The sequence below is a fragment of the Equus quagga genome, chromosome 4 (assembly GCF_021613505.1).
Source record: "Equus quagga isolate Etosha38 chromosome 4, UCLA_HA_Equagga_1.0, whole genome shotgun sequence".
NCBI lineage: Eukaryota > Metazoa > Chordata > Mammalia > Perissodactyla > Equidae > Equus > Equus quagga.
The window spans coordinates 94,850,409-94,871,437 of record NC_060270.1 but is presented as its reverse complement, the minus strand read 5'-3'; the positions used below and the strand labels follow the sequence as shown (position 1 = coordinate 94,871,437).

At 39.8% G+C, this 21,029-nt stretch overlaps 1 protein-coding gene across 8 annotated transcripts in view; it reads right to left on the bottom strand.

Moving 5' to 3' along the window:
* FMNL2 (formin like 2) overlaps positions 1-21,029 on the bottom strand; it is a 291,924-nt gene that overhangs the window by 112,681 nt on the left and 158,214 nt on the right. For all 8 annotated transcript variants that reach the window (XM_046658831.1, XM_046658832.1, XM_046658830.1 and 5 more), the window contains exon 2: positions 11,553-11,636. In XM_046658831.1, coding sequence (XP_046514787.1) covers positions 11,553-11,636 — 84 coding nt within the window. The remainder of the gene's footprint in view (positions 1-11,552; positions 11,637-21,029) is intronic.

The following is a 21,029-nucleotide window of genomic DNA, read 5'->3' as shown; positions in this document are numbered from 1 at the left end:
AAAAGATCTTTAAAAGTAAATAAATAAATAATAATAATAAAAAGGAATAATTCCCCACTTCTTTAGCTTACCTTCTCCCTTTTTTCTGCCCTCACCTCTCAATCCCTGTGGAATAGGCCAGCATCTTTTCTCCTCACCATAAAAACTGTATGATAAAGGCAATCTCTGGAAGAAGAAGGATATAAACTCCCTTCTAGGTTCAGACTCAATCTTCCACTACTCCACAGATAGTAAATGCTAGAAATCTCCACATAAAGAGAGCTGGCACCTGCTCCTCTGATTGCTTCTCCAGCGTTTTCGAATCAGACACCTGGAATGAGTCTTAACAGAAAGGAAACTTCACTTTCAGGAAGGAAACTGGAAAGAAACTGTCTTCTTTTAACACCTGCTAACTCAATACCCTGCTCTCAGGTTCGGAGACTTCAAGAAAAGGAAGACAGTCCCTTTAAAATCTCAAGCAGAAGATAACCCAGAGACATTTTTTCTTTTTTTAAGTTTGGCAAAAATGCACGTCCCATCGCCAATTCACGCCTGGCATGCTGCTGGAACTCAGAACAAACAGATTGGTACTCCCAGCCATTCAGAGTCTCTTGCTGACTCAAAGTATTACATGAGGTATCTGTTTTGGGAAAACTCAGATCCATAACCTCTCACTTCTCTCTGCTTCCCTCAGCTGTACAACTAAACGCTTATTCAATGAATAAGTTTATGAATACGTAAATAAAAGCAAGTTTTAATATTGACTACAACCTAAAACAAATGAAACTATCAGACTATCAAAAGTGGTAATCATGGCAGAGACTAGCTGTTTACGAAACGCTTTCCTCTCTTTCCTGGGTGTGCAGCTGGTCTATATGGTTCATCCTCCGTTGCAGGTCTAGCCAGCGGAGTAAGACTGCCGGTGATACATGCCACTTCCAGGCCTGGCCCAGAAAACTCCCGAGGTATGCACCTAGGGGTTCTGTCTTCCTTTGCTTGGAGACAACCCCTGGGGTAAAGCTGAAGCTCTCTGTTGAAAAGAGCCTTACCTGGGTGCCTGGTTCATTCAGTAGAATTTAACCCTTGATGAGCAACAATACCAACTTGGATTGTCATGTGAATGACAAGCTCATTATGTAAATCATTATTTATCTTGGCCTCTGTAGTGGGTTGAATGTTGGCCCCAAAAAGATAAGTCCATGTTCTAACTCTAACCAGTGAATGTGACCATATTTGGAAAAAAGGTCTTTGCAGATGTAAGTTCAGGATCTTGAGATGAGATCATCCTGGATGATCCCGGTAGGCTCTAAATCCAAAAATAAGTGTCCTTATAAGAAGGACAGAAGACGGGCCAGTCTGGTGGCGCAGCGGTTAAGTGCACGTTCCGCTTCAGCAGCCTGGGGTTCACCAGTTCTGATCCCGGGTGCAGACATGGCACCTCTTGGCAAGCCATGCTGTGGTAGGAGCCCTACACATAAAGTAGAGGAACATGGGCATGGATGTTAGCTCAGGGCCAGACTTCCTCAGCAAAAAGAGGAGGACTGGCAGCAGTTAGCTCAGGGCTAATCTTCCTCAAAAAAAAAAAAAAAAAACAAGGACAGAGGAAAAGAAATAGACACAGGGAGAAGAGGGAAAGGCCATGTGAAGACTTCTGGAGGCAGAGACTGGAGTTAGGCTGCCACAAGCCAAGGAATGCACAGAGCCACGGGAAGCTGGAAAGAGGCAAGGCAGGACTCTCCCCTAGAGCCTTTGCAGGGAACACAGCCCAGCCAACACCTTGACTCCAGACTTCTGGCCTCCAGAACTGTGACAAAATACTTTGCGTTGTTTCAAGCCACCAAGTTTGTGGTAATTTGTTACGACAACCCTAGGAAACTAACCCAGCATCTACTTGTTGTCCTATGGTTACTCTAACTTACCCTGGAAGTTAAAACACAGACGGTGTCTATTTCAAGTGACCTCAGACCACAGGACTCATCATATCTTTAACAGGATGCATTTTGGGGACACACAACTACAAAAAATATTTATCCTCATTCAGTAATTTTAGTTAGTAACGTTTTTAGTTAGTAATGATATTGGTGGTGTTATTTTGAAATTTTTTATATTATAGGAAAAGACAATTGCAGTTATGTTAGGAATCATATTTCAGTGAAAATGATAATTATAAAATCAAAGAAATTAAGTAAATTAATATTAAAAATTAATTTGGAAATATCAACATCAACTCACAACTTTTAGACATATATTTTCAAGGTCTAGACAATTAAACTGAGAAGCAAATTCACCCAGCAGCTGTGACAACATCCAGCGCTCACATTCTCATCTCTAATACCATCCACCACTAGAAAGAACAGGGCTCCTTGGAGAAATGTCTTATTCAAGTAAAGTACAGGTTAAGCCAAAGAGGTGGCTTTTCCACCATAAAACAAGCTCTCCAGGATTAACAGCGTCATGTCAAAATGACACAGGAGCCAGCACGGAGGAATTCCCACACATCAGAGCATCAAATATGTGAGCCTTAAAACTATATATATATCCTACTGATTGAAACATACTATGAAAACCATGTGTTCACTATGACACTCATACTCACAAGAGGAAACCAGGGAAAACTCATTTGTCACCTTTTGAGGTATCTATTAAACCAAATCCTTACTTTGAAAACTGGCACCTGAGAGAAAGAATTACAGGAATACTTATATTCCAGGGTAAACCAAGACCCTGTTGAAAGCTCTAGTTGCTGGATTAATGTAGAAGGGAAATAAAATTATAAAATCATCCTTTTGCAACTCCTAATGAAACTGATTCAGCAGAAGATTATTAATTGGTTTTAAACTCACTAGGTACAAAGCTAGTAGGTAACTGGATGTATATATGATGCCAAAGTAACACTCCACAGAGTCCCCACCAGGGGAAAAACACAATTATACAACGGAGGGATCAGGCTGTCACCTGATTCCTTGACCAATATTATCTGGTGGTGAGACATCAGACATTGTCTCCTATACATTCCAGACAAAGATGATCAGTATCAATCTATCATGTCTTTACATCTAACTTCTAGTTAACAGGAAATTCAGGAGCTTAGACACTTCTAGGAAATAATCAAGCATATGTAGAAAACAAAACTTTCTACAAAATGGCTTGCCTGGTCTTTTCACTATATGAGCATCATGAATGAAAATCTGTTCCAGATTCAAAGAGACTTAAAGAATGTAACAGCCAGATACAATATGTGACTAATGCTGGAGGAGATTCTTGTGTGAACAAACCAGGTGGAAAGAACATTACGAAAAATTGAGAAATATGAACTGGGCAATAGGTGATAATAAAGAATTATTCATTTTAATTATGATAACTTTAGATTTGGATACAAGAGAAAGTGCTCACTGTTATAATATGCTGAATTTAAATAAATAAATAAACCAGAAAACAAAATACCTAATGCACAGCCAAAGGAAGGATTACAAAGAGGGGGAAGACCAAGTATGAAAATGATAAAAGAAAAACACCAAGAGTTTGAAAGACAGAATTTTAAAAAAATTAAACAGATTGCAAAAACCTAGCAATGATTTAAAAATAGCATTTCAACATACCACAGAACTATGGAACTCGAGTAAAAATTCAAACAATTTAACATCAAACAATATTAAATATAGTAAAAATATCAGCCAGCCAGAGGACTGAATAACGGGGAGGGAGAAAAGGAGATGGTTGTCTGCTAACCCAACAGCCGGTAAAGCCAGAATGAAGAGAGTGCGGCTAAATGTGGAATCAAAGTCTGGAACTGGGGGATACAGACTGAAGGCAGATGAAACTGGAGTCTGGGAGCAAGGCGAGCAGGCACAGAACAAGGCAAAGGCCATTGCTGCATCACTATCTTTTCCTTCAACGTCTTCCCCCTTGTCTATGCGATTCATACACTCACTCAAATGACTAACGTGACAGCCACCAACACTCCAGCAGGCCACAACCTGCCCCCATGTCCCTACTCATTTATTGCCCCTGGTGCTCCAAGGAGAAGCTCTCATTACCCAGAATCTGATGATCCCCAGGAAATAATTTATCATCATCTGTAATATTTGCTTACCTGACAGAAAAGAATGCTAACTGGCTCACAAAAACACAAATATTTAAAAAAAAAAAAATCACAGATCTAAGAGCTCTTTTTAGAAAATTTGATTCCAATGATAAACTGGCTTAACTATTGATACAAGTTACCCAATAAATAATTTTCTGGTTTTTTGAAAGAAATGTAAGTGAAGGGTTTAAAAAATAACTATATTCTATTTGTGTGTGTGTAAGGAAGATTGGCCCTGAGTTAACATCTGTTGCCAATTCTCTTTTTGCTTGAGGAAGATCCTCCCTGAACAAACATCTGTGCCAATCTTCCTCTATTTTTTTTGCAAGATGCCACCAAGGCATGCCTTGATGAGCAGTGTGTAGGTCCTCAACACAGGATCTGAACCCACAAACCCTGGGCCACAGAGGCTGAGCACATGAACTTAACCACTACGCCACCAGGCCAGTCCCAAAAATAACCATATTCTTAATGATTAAATACATTCAAATGGTATGGGTCAGTTGTGTTGAAAAAGACGAGAGTAACAACTCTCACTGTAAAGGAGTATCTAGTGTAATGGAGTATAACAGAGTATCTTAGTGCCACTGGCCTGACTCAGCTCTGGCTGGGTGGCAGCAGGGGCCCTCCCCTTTCTTGATCAGGACGTGTGCCAAGCCTTGAGGGCCGAAATCTGATCTCCCTGAAGTGCTTAACACAGGAAGCTGAGTCTAAGTGGGTATGATTTCCTGCCACTTCTTCACTCACCCTTTTTGTTGTTGTCTTTAATCTCCTCCTCCCACATCACTCCATACAAGCGGAGGAAGGGGGAGACCCCATCTCTCACTAAGGCTACAAGCAAAACAGCAGCCAGCCATTAGGGGGCAAGGTTGAGCCATGCCAATCACCCCAAAATATAACAAATCTCACCATCAGCAAGGGCAAAGCCCCAGGGAAGCTTTCTAACCCAGCCCAGGTGTGGCAGCACTAACATTTCGGGACTGGCTCATACACTCATGGAACCTACACCCACAAGCATTAGTCATCCAAAATGTCCTGAATTTTTAACCAATCACTTCCACTTGATCATTAAGCAGAGGCACAGTTACGAACCAAGCCACCCCCACCACCAAAATCATCTGAGAAGCCATAGGATGAAGTCTTGGTGATAGCCCCTTATCAACTGCAATTTTTGTTTCAGTGGATCATTTCCAGGTGCCTAGTGTAACAGAAAATAACTGAAAAGGCTCATGACTGGAGTTTGGAAATGGGTGTCTTGTCTCACTAACTAGCTGGGGTGACCTTGGCACCGGCCTCATCGTCCATTCTCTTGAACCTCAGTTTTATCATCAATAAATTAAGGGGACTCATAAACAGGCAGGAAAGGTAAAAGGACTTCACTTTACTTCTTATGTTCCAATACATTTGATTTTTTTTTTTTTTTGACAACCATGTGTTAACTTAAAGAGTGGCTTGAAATAAACGGTCTCTAAGGACACTTCCAGATATAATGATCTAAAAGTCTTAAGTTCATTTAGGATCTCTAAAGCTCCCTAAACACAGCCTTTACCCAAACTTGGAGGAAACAGCCAAGACCTCAAAGCCAAACCGTGTAGCAGAGGGTCTGTGTTTAGGGAGCAAGCTATGCAGCTTGTGGGTTTTCATCTGCTGTTGTCAAAGCAACTTAATATGTCCAGCTTGTTACTCTCACACTGTCATCTCATGCTTTCATAAAACTTGCCTCGGTGTCTCCAGTGTCCTCCAATTAATGTCCTCATGGGAACTCTGCCCACTTACTACAGCACAGAAGTAAGTTCTCTAGGATGCACCCTGCACCACCCAAGATCCAACAGGGCAGCCTCTCTTTCTTTGGCTTCTATAGCCCCTTTCAGACCAGAGTGAGACAATTCTCACATGTTACTTTAACTTTTGAGACCCACTAGAAGCTCAGGTCATCTATATATTTATGCAAAAATCTAGGAAAGGACTAAGGCACATTGCCAGAAGACTGTTATTCTAGAAAGCTCTTTGGGATTTAGTCTCTTACAGATTTTTATTTTGCTCCTAGAATTAGCCAAAGAACTTGATTTTCAGTTGGCCATAGGTAGGTGGAGACAGAGTTTCATTGCAGAAATGCCCATAGAGACTCCTCCACATCAGGCACCCTACTGTTATTAAAGGAGTTACCAGAATTGAGCAGTGAAGAATAGCTTCACTTATCACAAACAAATTACACCAACAGGTAGAGGAAGGTGAGAAAGATTAAGAAACAGCAAACCTCTACTTCCAGGCTCCTTCCTCCACCTACCTTCTCCCTTCTCTTCCTTCTCCACTGTCTCCACAAGTATATCGTTTAATTATTCTTTCCTTCATTCAACACACTTTGAATAAGCACCTATCATGTTTCAGGCACTAAGCAAACTGTCAGAGGTACACAAACAGATGACACATGGCCTGTGTCCTTAAGTAACTCACTCTCGGTGGGGGAGACATATCTAAATACTATTTACAAAACAGAAACAGACTAACGCAACCACAGTAAAGTATGAAAAAGTCGATGAATTATATTCAACTCAACTCACTTTCCCAAGCTGAATCATGACAAAGCATTTTATTTTGACCCTCCGTAATAGATTCTTTGGAGAAAAAGAGATTTGATGCACTGATTTTCACAATGCCCACAGCATATGGAAAATTTAAGTTTCATTATCAGTACAAGGATAATCTTTGTTCACAGTAATCCTGATGTATTATTTTATGTTTCATCATTTCAAGAAGATGACTTAAGAAAGTTTACAACTTCATACAAGGTTTTTTTTAAGTGAGGAAATCAGTGTGGAGGGAAAATGTGGGCAGGAAAAATTAGAGGAAGCCGTGGATGTGGCCGGTAAACAAAACACATGCCACTAAGATACTGTATCCTTGGTAAGGGAAGACCACAAATTTGGCTCTGAGCCTTCCAGCAGCCAAGGAAAAAAATGAGAAACATGACCAGTTCCATGATTCAAAGTGTCCACATGATAATTCTTCATGGAACTGAAGTCTTAAACAGTTTCTCCATCAGTCCTCCAACACTCTTGATCACATACTTCCTCTTGGAATTAAATTGCTGTAATATCCTGTTTCATTTTGCGCACATTGCCTATAACATGTATCTTAAATAGGTAATAATGTATGTGCAGTATTTGCTTAAAAAGAAATAAAAGTAATATTTGTATTCAATACACTGTGCACAAAGCATCAGGGTCCAGGGAGTGTCTTGTGTGTCAGATATCAAGGACAACACACCACAGTCACTGTTTGAAGACTTCACAAATAAGACAAGAGGTTTGCCTTGATGTTTTCTTGGACTGAAAATCTATAGCTGTGGCTTTTCCTGACAGCATCACACAACATGCATCTAAACCATAAAGTATGTTTGGGTAACATATGACAGATTCAAAACAATAAATCACCCTTGAATCTTTTGAAGACAAGTTGACAATAAAAAACAATAACAGTACGAATATTTAATATCTGGGCCCCTCAGCAGTAGCAGTAGCAGCCGCACCATTTACAAAGTACCTACCATATGTCAGATGTTATTCTACATCCTCTGCATATATTGCCTTCCATCTTCAAAATAGTTTAAGAATGTTAGTTTTAACTACATTTTTACCAATGAGGAAAAAATGAAGATCATTAAGCGGCACATATATTTATTTTTAAATTGTATATTATAAATTTTCCAACATACACAAAAGTTGAGAGTATACTACAATAGATTCCCAACATAACCCACTACGAAGATTCAGCAGTTATCAAGATTTCTCCACATTTTCTTTATCTATCCCTTTTTTCTTTTGTTGAAGTATTTTACAGCAAACTCCAGTCATATCATTTCACTCCTATATCAGTGTATAGTTCTTAAAAAATAAGGACAGATTCTTCTATAATCACAGTGCCAAAACCAAACCCAACAAAGTCAACAATAATTTCTTGGAATCATCTAATAATTTTTTTGGAGTGACTAATCAAATATCCCCAATTTTCTCCAAAAGTCTTTTGATAGTTAGGTTGTTTGGATTAGGATCCAAAGAAGATCCACAGAAACATTTAGTCATTTCTCTGAGGTTCTCTTCTTTTCCTATCTCTGATTGCTGTAGAAGCAAATGTCTTGTTCATTGAGATGTAACAAATATCACAAAATTCACACTTTTAAAGTGTACAATTTTAATATGGTCACAAGGCTATGCAACTACCACCACTATGTAATTTGGTGTAATTTTTGTCACACTAAAAAGAAACCTGCACCCACTCGCAGTCACTCCCCATTCTTGTTCCCAGTCTCTGGCAAGCATTAATCTACTTTCTGTCTCTGTGGATTTTTCTATTCCGGACATTTCATATAAATGGAATCATAAAAGCAAACATATTTTGAATGTCCATCAGGTGAGATATCATAGACAGATATAGGTTAGGTACCAAATACATATGTATATACATATGACATGGTCCATGTAGATAACAAATAAGATTAACATTCACTCAATAAACACCAATAAATTAAATTTGTAATAAGAACAGTACATTATGGATGCTTTAGGCTCATGGTTTTTATCTTTTCCTTCACAAACACACATTAGAGAAATAATATTCACGTGTGAGACACACTATTGGGTTACCCATATGTGACAAAAAGTCTAGTTTTCTGCTGGCCACAATTCTCACAATGACTAACATCTAACCACAAACAATCGTTCACCACAGTGGGGACATGGGTAGGCGAGGCTCAGAGCTGTGCTGGAGCTCCCTGGCTTTCTCTCCCTCTCAGGAAAGAACACCAGAATGCAAGACTGAGACACTGAGACAAGCCGTATTTTTTCTTTTTAGTATATCATTCACCCACTTGAGCACTTTGTGAGGAAAGGAGTCGAGCGTAGTGGTTAGAGAGCAGTAGTAGCGAGTACAGACCCCAGAACATGCGTATCTTCCAGAATCAGACCACCTATGCCACTTTACCACCAAACAGCTGTGTGACCCTGAGCATGACTTAATCTCTAAGTCTCCGTTCTCCCTAAATGTCAAATGTAGATACTAATAAGCATGACTGCTTTGAAGATTAAACACAAAGCTCTTATCAAGACAATCTAGGGGCTGTGCAGGTGGCGCAGCGGTTAAGTTCGCACGTTCCGCTCCTGCAGCCTGGGGTTCACGGGTTCGGATCCTGGGTGCAGACCTATGCACTGCTCATTAAGCCTGCTGTGGCAGGCATCCCACATATAAAGCAGAGGAAGATAAGGATGGATATTAGCTCAGGGCCAGCCTTCCTTAGCAAAAGGAGGAGGATTGGCAGCAGATGTTAGCTCAGGGCTAATCTTCCTCAAAGAAAAAGATTCTGCTTACTAAATGCTAGCTACTGGCAACAATAATAGTTACTATTATCATTTCACTATTATTAACAAATCCCCCATGACCCCTCAGAACTGATGGAAGTCACTCTAGTTTGGAGCTTTCAGCACATATTGAAGTGACTGCTAGAGAGGAACAGAGGAAGTGGCTCAATTCTCCATGTCCCGGCGTATTAACATTTAAGGGCAGTAACCACCTGAACTTTGACGATGTGAAAATCAGACACATAATTACATAACCAATTGCCCTCCCCCCCCCCCCCGCCCCCGCCCCGGCCTCAAGATCCCCTAAGCCCCACCATCAACCCTATGAAGCTACTTTCAGTCTGAGAGAAGAGAACAGCTCTTAGAAATCTTCCATCATTAGCAGTCTTCCCCTTCTGGCATGTTGGAGATGCAAAAATAAATAATTCAATAAAGCCAGAAAGGAGTAGGACAGATTGAGCTGCCAGTGAATCCCTCAAGTCTGAGGAAGGAAGGAAGTTGAGCCCTTGCTCACGGTGCTAACCAAGGGCCACCGAGGCAGGCTCCCTCTGCCTGTGCTCTCTGCGCCATCCTATCTGGCATCTGTAGAATTTTCCACCCACCTTGGACCTCCCTCACTTGTGTGATTACCTTTCCTTTACATTAATTACCCCTGTTATCTTTGTTCAATGGCATCATGAAATCACTGTTCCTTGCAGTAAGAGGTTTAGATAATACTCATGAAAAACTCTCTCAAGGAAGGGGATTATAAATGTCAGCAAAATTTTATTCTTTTGCATCGTGGTCACATAAGCAGTAAGCTTCCTCAGTTTCTATCTACTCTTGGTGCTCAAACATAGCACCGAAAAGAGAGGGTGATTTTACCCCCAGTTCATTACTGTTTCAGTTTAGGGGCTAAGGTAAAACAACACACAATGAGCACTTCAGAAGCTCCATGTGAACCACAGGCATCTATTTCTTAGGGAACACGGACCCTTTACCTACGGGGAACAGAAAACCCCTCTCCTCCCCTGACACATTTTGTCCCCACAGTAGAGACCAAGCGAGCTGTGCCAGGAGGAATTAGCACACTTCTCAGAAATTTTCAGGGTGGCAGGGGTGGGAGGGACACAACTACCCTGAAGCTCATGGCACAAAATAAAAGAGCTAATACACGGAGCCCACTCTCAACTTTATGACCTTTGTAAGGTTTAAAACAACTATAGCCCGTACCTCGACCTGGAAGGAAATGCAAAAAAAACGACTACCAATTACAACGGAATACTACGTATCATTGAAAAGAATGAGGCAGAGACATATACACCAGTGAATGGATGCAGTCAAGAATGTGTGCATTCATATCTTTTTTGTTTTTTAAAGAAAAACATTTTTTAAAAAACTGGAAGGAGATACTTCAAAGTCTTACCAGTGGATCTTTAAGATACAGAATTTGGAGGGTACTGAGAATTTCACTTTTTATTTTATAACCCTCTGAAGAGCATGAATTTGTTATAATGAGTTAACAATAAAATGAAACAACTGGAGAACTGCTAAAATATGAAATAATGTTTCATCCACCCAAGCAAGGTTTCTATATAAACAATTCACCTTCTTGCATGAATATACATTAATATACACACATAGGAAAGCCAACTAAACTAGAATAAACTGCTACGTAGGGTAAACAGAAAACCAGATCATCTGAATTTGGTTTGCCCACTTGAACAGACTGCACAGAAAATCTAACTACCAAATATTTGAAAATAAAGGAGAGAATTAAAATAATTCAAGAATAAAAGATGTCATTTTCTAACTTTTCTTTTGCTCATAAGAAACAGAAAGGCAAAGAGACAAGCCAGCCCTGATGGTCTAGCGGTTCAACTTCGGCGTTCCCACTGCTTTGGCAGCCCAGGTTCGCTTCCCAGGCACAGAACCACACCACCCGTCTGTCAGTTGCCATGCAGTGGTGGTGGCTCACATAGAAGAACTAGAAGAACTTACAACTAGGACATACAACCATGCACTGGGGCTTTGGGGAGGAAAAAAATACAAAACGGAAATCCATGTGTCACTTAGAAAGAGTCTAATATATTTAAGGGAGGACACCCGGTTCTCTTCTTACAGTATTTCCTGATGAAAGCATCACTGTTTCTTACCTGATCACAAATCAGCTCCCACTTTTTCTCGTTGTCATACTGCCGCAGTAACCTGGCTTTGTCAGGGGGTAGGTTCATAGCATTCTGTGGAAAAAAAAAAAGGGAAGAGAGATGTCACATTCCACAACAGGCTGCTATGGCCAACTCATAAGCAGACCAAAGAATACTACTGTGGTTCTCTTATGACTTGTTTCCAATTTTCAGCATCTGATTAAACTGAAACACCCTACAAAAGTCATTTAAACATCAAATTGGTTTAATGGGGGAGAGAAACTAAAGTCCTACATTGGGGCATTGAGGTGGCCTGCTCTGAACTGCAGGCTTGCATTTTGGCAGAGGTAATGCATTATTTCTTCATTTAATGGCGGGCTCCCATTCTACTCAACAAAAGGTCAAAAGAAGTTGCTTAAAAAGCATCGCCCCAATTTCTTTTTAGAGCACTGCAGCCCCACCAGACACAGAACAGAAAACACCAAAAGAAAACCCAACGACCAGACCGTTGATAGACATCATCAACTTTTACTCACTCTGATAGACAACTAAGAGTAAAAGAACAAAAATTTTTCTAAAAACACTGAAAACAGTGCAAATGTTTATTGTCCCTCTCTGAGATGACAGCACTCCTTCAAGATATATGCTAACATGAGCGGCCACAAGTCTCAGTTTAGCTCTATAGGTTTATGAAGTTGGGTTTGCAGTGAGAAGCTGACCATAAGCTAAAAGAGATTTCTAGACATCAGTGCTCATATAAACCCACCACTGTCAATACACACATCTTCTGCAGTGCTGGCCACGGCTTTTCCCAGGTATGTTCAAATGTTATTAGGCTAACGCCCCAAATAATCAATCATACACATTTTCAACATACTCAGCTTGGGTATGAGGTGAGATCTTTGGCCACAGAACATGGCAGAGTGTGAGAGCCCCAGAAGGAATTCCTATCTGTTCCCTTGGCCTCCCTGAAGTCCCCATGCTCTAAACAATTATATTAAGTAGTCAATAAATGTCTTCCATCTAGTAACTGTCCTGTCCATCCCCTTGTGGCAACACTGTAAATCATACCTATCCTAAAATAAACAACACAGCTCCTTGCCTGGGTCAATATTCGAGCAGGCAAATGCAAAGGTCTTGAACTTTTAATGCTCAAGCCCCTAGCTCTCCAGATGACTTGACTTATAGAGAATCAACTCCCCTTGCCACAGTTACTGTCTCATGACATCCAGTGAAATAAATCTAATAGAGGCAAGGGTGGGTGAGTTATTCTGACTTAATGTCAGAGAATTAACTTTTGATGATTTTGACAGATATAACTCAAGCATTTTCCCTTAAACTCAATTGAGCGTCCAGACTGGTATGCCTAAGTAGGTGGTAGATATATACCACTTACAATTTTAATCTAACCCATTTCAATCCAACAACCTGTCTTCAGAATTTTAAATTTTTTAATTATCGCCCAAAGCTGACAACATAATTAGAAGAGTTTTGGACTTCAGAGTTTTCAATGGTACTGCCAAGGCTTCCCCACAGAAATATCTAAAATAGGAAAACTCTTTTCCTATGGCCTATCTGAACTAGAATGGAAAATATCTAGTATTTATTTGTTATCACAACTTTACAAGGTTAAACAACCACTCTGGGATATGGCAAAGGAGAATTACATGTATATCTTTCTGAGGGAGCCCATGTTATTGACCATTAAATAACCAGCCCATCATCACTTATCTGTTCCCTAGAGATGGACTGTTTCCTCTTACACTGATTTTGACCCTCATGTTAGCGCCCCTGGGTATGATTATGCATTAAATGAGAACCATAAGATGACAAGGTAAGTTAAATGAGTTTTTCTCTGTCTTTATTAATTTCTTGTGATATAGAGAGGATAAGAACTCCTACAAGATGCCACTAGTATGAGGCACTTTGAATACATAATCTCATGTAATCTTCGTAACAAGCCAATAGGACAGATGCAACTTTCCCCATTTTACATATAGGGAAAAAGACCTAGGAGAACTCGGTTAACTCGCTCAAGGTTGGACAGTTTTATAGGAGCAAAAACAGGACCTAAACTTAGTCTGTTAGCCTCCCAAGGACAAACCCTGAAAATGCCACAGAGCTTTTTTTTTTTTTTTTCCTGGCAGCAAGGCAAAATGGCAGATAACTGACTTTCCATTAGTACTCTACTAGACGCTCACATGGAAGCAGTTTGCAAACAGTGCCACAGGAATTAGATGCAAGCCCTGCTCCCACTGCAAAGAGAAAGCCAAGATGCTCCTTTCTAGATCAGTTTTTGTTTTAACGAAGCAGTCTTTCGTTCAACAAATGTTTATGAAGCACCACGCTTGTACAAGCACTGTGCGCCACGGCACAGTGAGGAGCCAAAGAGATGTGATCCCGTGGACAATCGTATTACGGTGGGGCAGACGCAGATGAAACAAACTAATTTTCTAAAATTCTAAGTCTTGATAGAGATTATCAGAGGGCAACTTTAAATTGGATGGTCTAGAAAGACCTCTTAGGAAAAAGTAACCATTAAGATGAGTCCTGAAAATGAGTGAGCCAGGTAAAAAGTGGATGACAGTATTCCAGGCAGAGGGAACAGGGGAAAGATGCTAAGGCAGAAAACAGCTTGGCACATCAAAAAGCTGCAAGACAGTCAGCACAGCTGGAGAAAAAGTAAAAGAGAGGGAATGACAGAGTGATAAAGTTGGAGAGGTGAGGCAGGGCTATATCATGCCCAGTCACGTAGGCTAGAGTAAATACTTTTTATTTTATCTAAAGTGCAGTGGGAAGCCATTGGTGGCTTGTAAGCATGAGATGACATAATCAAGTTATGTTTTACAAAGATTACTGCAGGTGTTATGAGGAGAACCGATGAGAAAGAGCCGAAGTAGAAGCAGGGAGGCTGGTCAGAAGCCCAGGGCAGTAGTTCAAATGAATGATGGTGGCTCGGACAAGGCTGATGGCACATCAAATGAAGAAAGGTGGATAGACGTCAGAAATATTAAGTGAAATGGATTAGACTTAAGGGCTGAGGGAGGATGTCAAGAATTAAATACTTTGCTTCAATCTTGAGTCACTAGGTGAATGGTGATCCATTTAATGAGAAGGGCACTTTGCAAAAGGCGGTGCAGATCTGGAGGAGGTGGTGAACAACAAGATTTCTAAATGGCCCTGTTTAGGTCTGAGATACCTATGAGACGTCCAAGAGAATAGTCAAGCAGGCAGAGACACGAGTCTGGAGGTTAGAAGAAAGCTCTGCATTTTCCTGAACAAAAAGAGTCTTAAGAAGTCTTCTTGAGCCTGATGACTAGTTATTGTCAGGAAAATTCATTCAACATCAATACATCAAAACTGAAGTTGCACTTGGTAATCATTCACCAAGCATCTAAAATAACCCCTTCCACGGGACAAGCCTCTGAGCTACTCAGGCATATATTGCACAGCTTAATAATTCTACAGGGATCATGAGGAAGCAGCTCTATTTAAAATCAGACACTCCACAGAGGCCTGGCTAAAGTTTAGGGATGTTGTGATTAGCTGGTAATAACTGCCCTTAAACATTTTTAGCATGAACTCATTCCTTTTGTGCTGTTTAGGGCAGGACTCTGGAGTCCAAGTTAAATGTTTGTGCAGGTAATTCATGAGAGTCCAAACTATTTTCTGAGGAAAACACTGGCTCTATCTCTAGGTCCCCTTGCTGCCTCTATAAATAAAGGACTGTTCCTTTATTTGGCTGAAAATGTAAATCAACCTCCAAGTTTTCCTAATACAGTGACAACTCTGCCTCATCCATACTTTGTAATATGGATTACAAATTCCTTCCTTTCATCCACTGATCCATCCAGTATTTACTGGCCTTTGACTACATGCCAGAATATTCACACTGTAGGCACAGGAGAGAATTTAATCATGAAGTCGTTGCACGCAAGTACATGCCAAAAGTCCATTGAAGACATATGACATTTGAGTTGAAAAGTTTAGCGGATGTTAATTATTTCTAGATTGTACGAATTCCTAGCTAAAATAAATTACACGACCTGAGGGCATTCTTTCTGTAAGGAATGTCCCCTTCCTTCCTTTCAACTTGACAAACTTTTTTTTTTTTTTTTTTTTTTTGCTGAGGAAGATTCCCCCTGAGCTAACATCTGCTGCCAATCTTCCTCTTTTTGTATGGAAGTCACCGCCACAACATGGCCACTGACATGGGTTCCCACACCTGGGGAACCAAACCTGGACTGCCAAAGTGGAGGGTGCTGAACTTAACCACTAGGCCACCAGGGCTGGCCCATGGCAAACTTTCAAGAATCAGTTCAAACATCATTTATCGTTAGAACCTTCTCCCAACTACTCCAGGAAGACATACCCTTTTCACTGGGCTCCAATGGTACTGGATACGTGTCTCCATTATAGCAACTTGCACACTATATTCTAATAATCTGGTTGCCTACCTAATTCCCCACTGGACTAAGTACTTCAAGGACAATTTTTTTTGTTAATTCCCAATGTCTGGCACAGTATGTGGCAAACAGTAGGCACTAAGCAGGCTGTTGACTAAATGAAAAGCAAACTAACTCAGTCATACTGTTCACTCTGAGAATATCTTCACTGATTTAGCATTTATGCTTCAGCTATTAACAAAGTCTATACCCAAAGAGCATCTCTGTTTATTACAAAACCTCCATCAATGATAATATCTATTACTCATTAGTAATTATCTTGCAAACAGGAATTCATGAGGGAAAAAAATCTTCAAGTTCTATTCTAGCAACATTTCTGTGAAAAGAAAAATGATGTTTTAGGCATTCTTCTGCCAAATATAATAAATCATGAAATCTGAACTTTATTTTGTTTTGTTTTCATTGCCAGTAAATTCAAATCAGTGTCAACTATAACAATTAATCTACCCCAGGTGTAGTTACATTTATGGTCTATATTCTTAACTCTACTATTTTACATTGTTTTTGCATGTGCTTTCCATCTCAGAATCTTTTGAAAATAGGAGGTAGATAACAATAGAATACTCAAGTTTCTGGGTACTTCATGGAGAAATTAATTATGGTTAAAAAGACTCTACGATAGTCTATACATCTGAAGTTATAGATTATCTTATATAACACAAAGTAGAATGAAGGTACCCAAATCATTCAGAATCAAATAATGTCCTAGGAATACAGTTTTCTGATACCAGCTCTCATCCCGGATTCACAGAAGCAAAGAAAACTTGCCAGTTATTCTTCTTTTTCCCTGATATCCTCAAGGCTCATGTTGAGAAACCCACAGTGATACACAAACACAGTAGTGAAAGCGAACCATATCAATTACACCTTATATAATATACCTTTGTACTCATAATCTCTAAATTAAAACTTTCAAGTATTAAGTCACCAGATTCAACAAGAGAAACTCAACTATTACATAAGCACCTACATAGACAGAAGAAAGGACATGGACTTTACGAGCAGTGTTGCTTATGGAAGCAGGGAAAAGCATGTCGCAAGAGAAATAATAGACAATCTTTTAGAGTTCTTCAATGATAAAGGTACAAACAGTTTACAGGAACTCAAAAGAAGGAGCCATTTCTTTTTGCTTAATTTGTGGTAAAACACACATAATATAAGATTTGCCCTTTAAACCATGTTTAAGTGTACAGGTCAACAGTGTTAACTATATTCACAGTGTTGTGTAAACAGATCTCTAGAACTCCTTCATCTTGTGAAACTGAAACTCTATACCCAAGCAACAACTCCACCTTCTTCCCCTCCCCAGAACCATTACTTTTTGCTACAAAAAAGCACGGAAATGTGATGGATTGCAACCGGGCACGTGGGCAGCTCAGTACGGCCTGGGATTTCACGAGGCGGTATGGGGCTGGGGTTTCCCAGTTGGGCTCTCGAGTTGAACTAGCTGGATTGCAACCCTGACTCTACCACTTATTATTGGTGATCTTGGACCCACACAACTTGAATCAAAACGCAAATTAAAATGAACAAATAGTGCACAATTGAAAAAGCTAGTAATTCAAAATTGAAGGTCAGATTCAAAGGTAAGGGTCAAAAATAACAAGATGTACCATTATCTCTGGCACTTCAGCTTTTTGCATGAATTATCCAATTTAATCTGCTTTATAATCCTGACAAGCAGGGATTACCGTCTCCATTTAACAGAGAAGGAAACTAAAGAAGAGGGAGGGTCAGTAATTTTCCATGCTGTATGATCACCTTCTTTCCATGACGCTTAGGCTATACTGTTTATAAAATATGACCTGATAGAAAGAAGTGATCCAACAACTCTACTTGAAAAACCAGAGACACAGTCATTAGCATGCAAGGTTAAAATACCTAATATTATTTAAGCTATTAATACTTCCAGACAAAATACTAGCATTTTAACAGAAGTCCTCAATATCTTTAAAATATAAACTAGAACCCCCAAAAAAAGTTCCTGGGTCAAATCTACAGATAGCCAGGTAATCTGCCAACTCAGCAAACACTTTATAAATCCTAATAAAAAACAAAAGAAAGTGGAGACACAAGTATCAGGTAAACCCAGGCTTCCAAGCAGCAGAGGAGAGAAGATAAGTATACTAATACAAAACAGAACTGTCAAGTAACCTAATCGAACCTCAGAGAAGAAGTCATTATTTTTCATTATGGAAAGCAGGAAATGCTATGGACTGGGCTTGGATGTGTGGAGAGGGCAGTAAAGAAGGGTATTTAATGGCACAATATGGTTTTTAATATTTGGGCTCTAGAGACAGGCCACCTGGGCTGCAATCCTAACTCTACCACTCATTAATAGGGTAATCTTGGGTAAATTATTTAAACTAAATCTCAGTTTTCTCACTTGCAAAACGGAGATGATAGAGGTGATGGTGATGAGATGGATGATGATGGTAACAATGACACTACCTGCCTCAGAGAGTTTGAGAAAAATTAAATTGGATAATGCATGCAGTTAGCACAAAGTACACGGAAATCACTCAATATGTTAGAGCTTATTATTCTCCTTATTTCAGGTGAAGGAAAAGTGTGAACAGCGGTATAAATATAACAGGAGGCAGAGGACCGTGAGCTCCACAGAATAAACCAGAAGGTAAAGAGTGGGTCGTGTGAGACCAAGTTAGAAAGCCAGGGCCCTGGACACCAGACCATAGAATTTCAAACTTACTCGACAGGCAGTGGGAAGTCATCAGCCAACAAAATGTCTAGGAAAAGCAAGCCTTTAGGATCCTCAAATCACACAAGGTAAAGGGTTCCTTCTCTGCTAATTCTTCCCACATTGTTAATTTTTATTATACCATTATTAGGACATCAGGTTGTGTCACTCGATGCTGAATAATGTACCAATTCTCCTGAGTTCACTTTAAAATTGCAATATCTAAGGGCAGCAGGAAGACGGCTGCAAATTCAACACACAACCCACCCCTCTGTTCAACTAACCTCAAAGCCATTTCCTTCCATGACCTATATTCTTGTTCCAGGCAACTACCTGAAATCCTAAATTTTATCCTCCTAGCCTCGAGGATGATGCTAAAATATATTCAGCTTCTTTCCTGGCACAGGACTCAGGCAGCCAGCCAAACAGTTCCCCAAAGCGAATCATCAGTCATCTTTCATTGTCACTGTTATTTTTATTTAATCATTAAGGGTATTAATATCATTTATTGTAGCCAGTGAAGCCCATAACAGGAGAAATCAGCCTGCTCTCTAATTGAGTTACATCTTCTAAATACAATCTGACTTGAAAGTTGTCCTTTCTGGGAACCTGTGAGAATGAGACATATCTCTAAGCTCCCATTCATAATTTTAGTTACAGCCTGTTTTCTTGGAAAGCTTTCTTTAGGGATTGAACTAAATACAAATGACTCTTCCATAACTTTTTTATAGTCAAAAAGTACAGAGCTGGAAAAGAAACATAATATTTTAGTCCTATTCTGTCTTTTATAGGTGACTAAACAGACTCAAAACTCTGAAGGCAACATCCATATTCATATAACCGGTTATTACCAGTGACAACAAAGAGCCTAGGCCAACACGTCTACTACTCTTTTTCCCTTATCCTGAAAGAAAGCCCACTCACATGTGTCGCACACACGTGTATGAATGAACACACATACACGTGTAATTGAGAAAATCAAATAATACATGTAAAGTAGTTAGCAAAGTCCTGCACACAGTAAGTGCTCAATACATGTTAGAAATCGTTACTTTTATTATCATTAAAGAATACGTGAATTAGTAGTATGCTCTTCTCCTACTTTAGTAAGCTTCCATCATTTCCTGACTATCCAAGTTTTCTCAGACCACAATAATAAGTACCAGCACTTTCCATTGTCTCCATCATTCCCCCTTGATTTGGGGCTTTGCATCCATAGAATAATTCATTTTATTGTGACATTATGAACCTCTAGGAAGTTATACATTTGTTTTTACCACGAATCATAAACTAAACAAATGAAAAACTTTTCCAAAGTCTCATGTAAATTATCTACTGTTTTAAATTAGTCACACTTTTGCTATCTTTTGCAAATGGGAATGAACAAGTATTGATTTTTATATACATATATATGCTTATATTATTTGCATTTAATTGCAAGGCCAGATTATCATCAATATGGGTGAAGCTGGGTGGGAAGGCCCATCTTATCGACAGAAGAGAAGGGCATAGCTACAGCAGTCTCTGACAAGTTTCCCCACAGTCCATCTTCCTACTACTCCCCATATCACTAGCTTAAGTGATTTAACACCCAGTAGATGCCAAAACTACACATCCCTCCTCTGGCCATCAAGCTAACTTCTGAAATACTGATTCTTATCATATCCGAACACAAAGGGCATAATGGGCAGAAACATTCATTAAATTTCTTTCAAACTTCATATCTGATTGTCATTAGAGTTCTGTCGCTTGATTCCTTGACACGTTCTGGAATTCAAACAATTCTTTACCAACTACTACGCCAAGAGCTATGCCTTCCTGCATAGATCTGTGGACTGTGACGGGGCAGTTACACAAGAGGCCACACTGAAGCTGCCAGAAAACTGCTTCACGGGCCACCATTTGACAATGTAAGGGCTGATGTATTCAAGTGCTAGCTTGCTAGTACGGACCAAAAGGAGTCCAAAACTCAAGAGAAAGGGTTCTTAGTCTACTGATAAACGTCAACTTTCTATGACACAAGAGTCTTTAGAGTAAAAACATTTTGAGAATTGGAGATACCAAACTCCAACTAATTTCATAAAATATTATATAGCCAGATTCCACAACAATCAAGCCATAAGAATGTGATCTCTATCACCTGCCAATCTGAAACAAGTTTATTTTTCACCCTTCCCCATTTCCCCCTGAAACCCTGGCCTCGTTCTCCCTCAACTCCTTCCCAGCAGCACTTCTTCGTTTCCCCTCTTAGATCATTAGGGTCATTGTGAGTCTCCCTCTTCCCTTCATTAGGATGATTGTGAGTCTCCCTCCTCCCTTCAC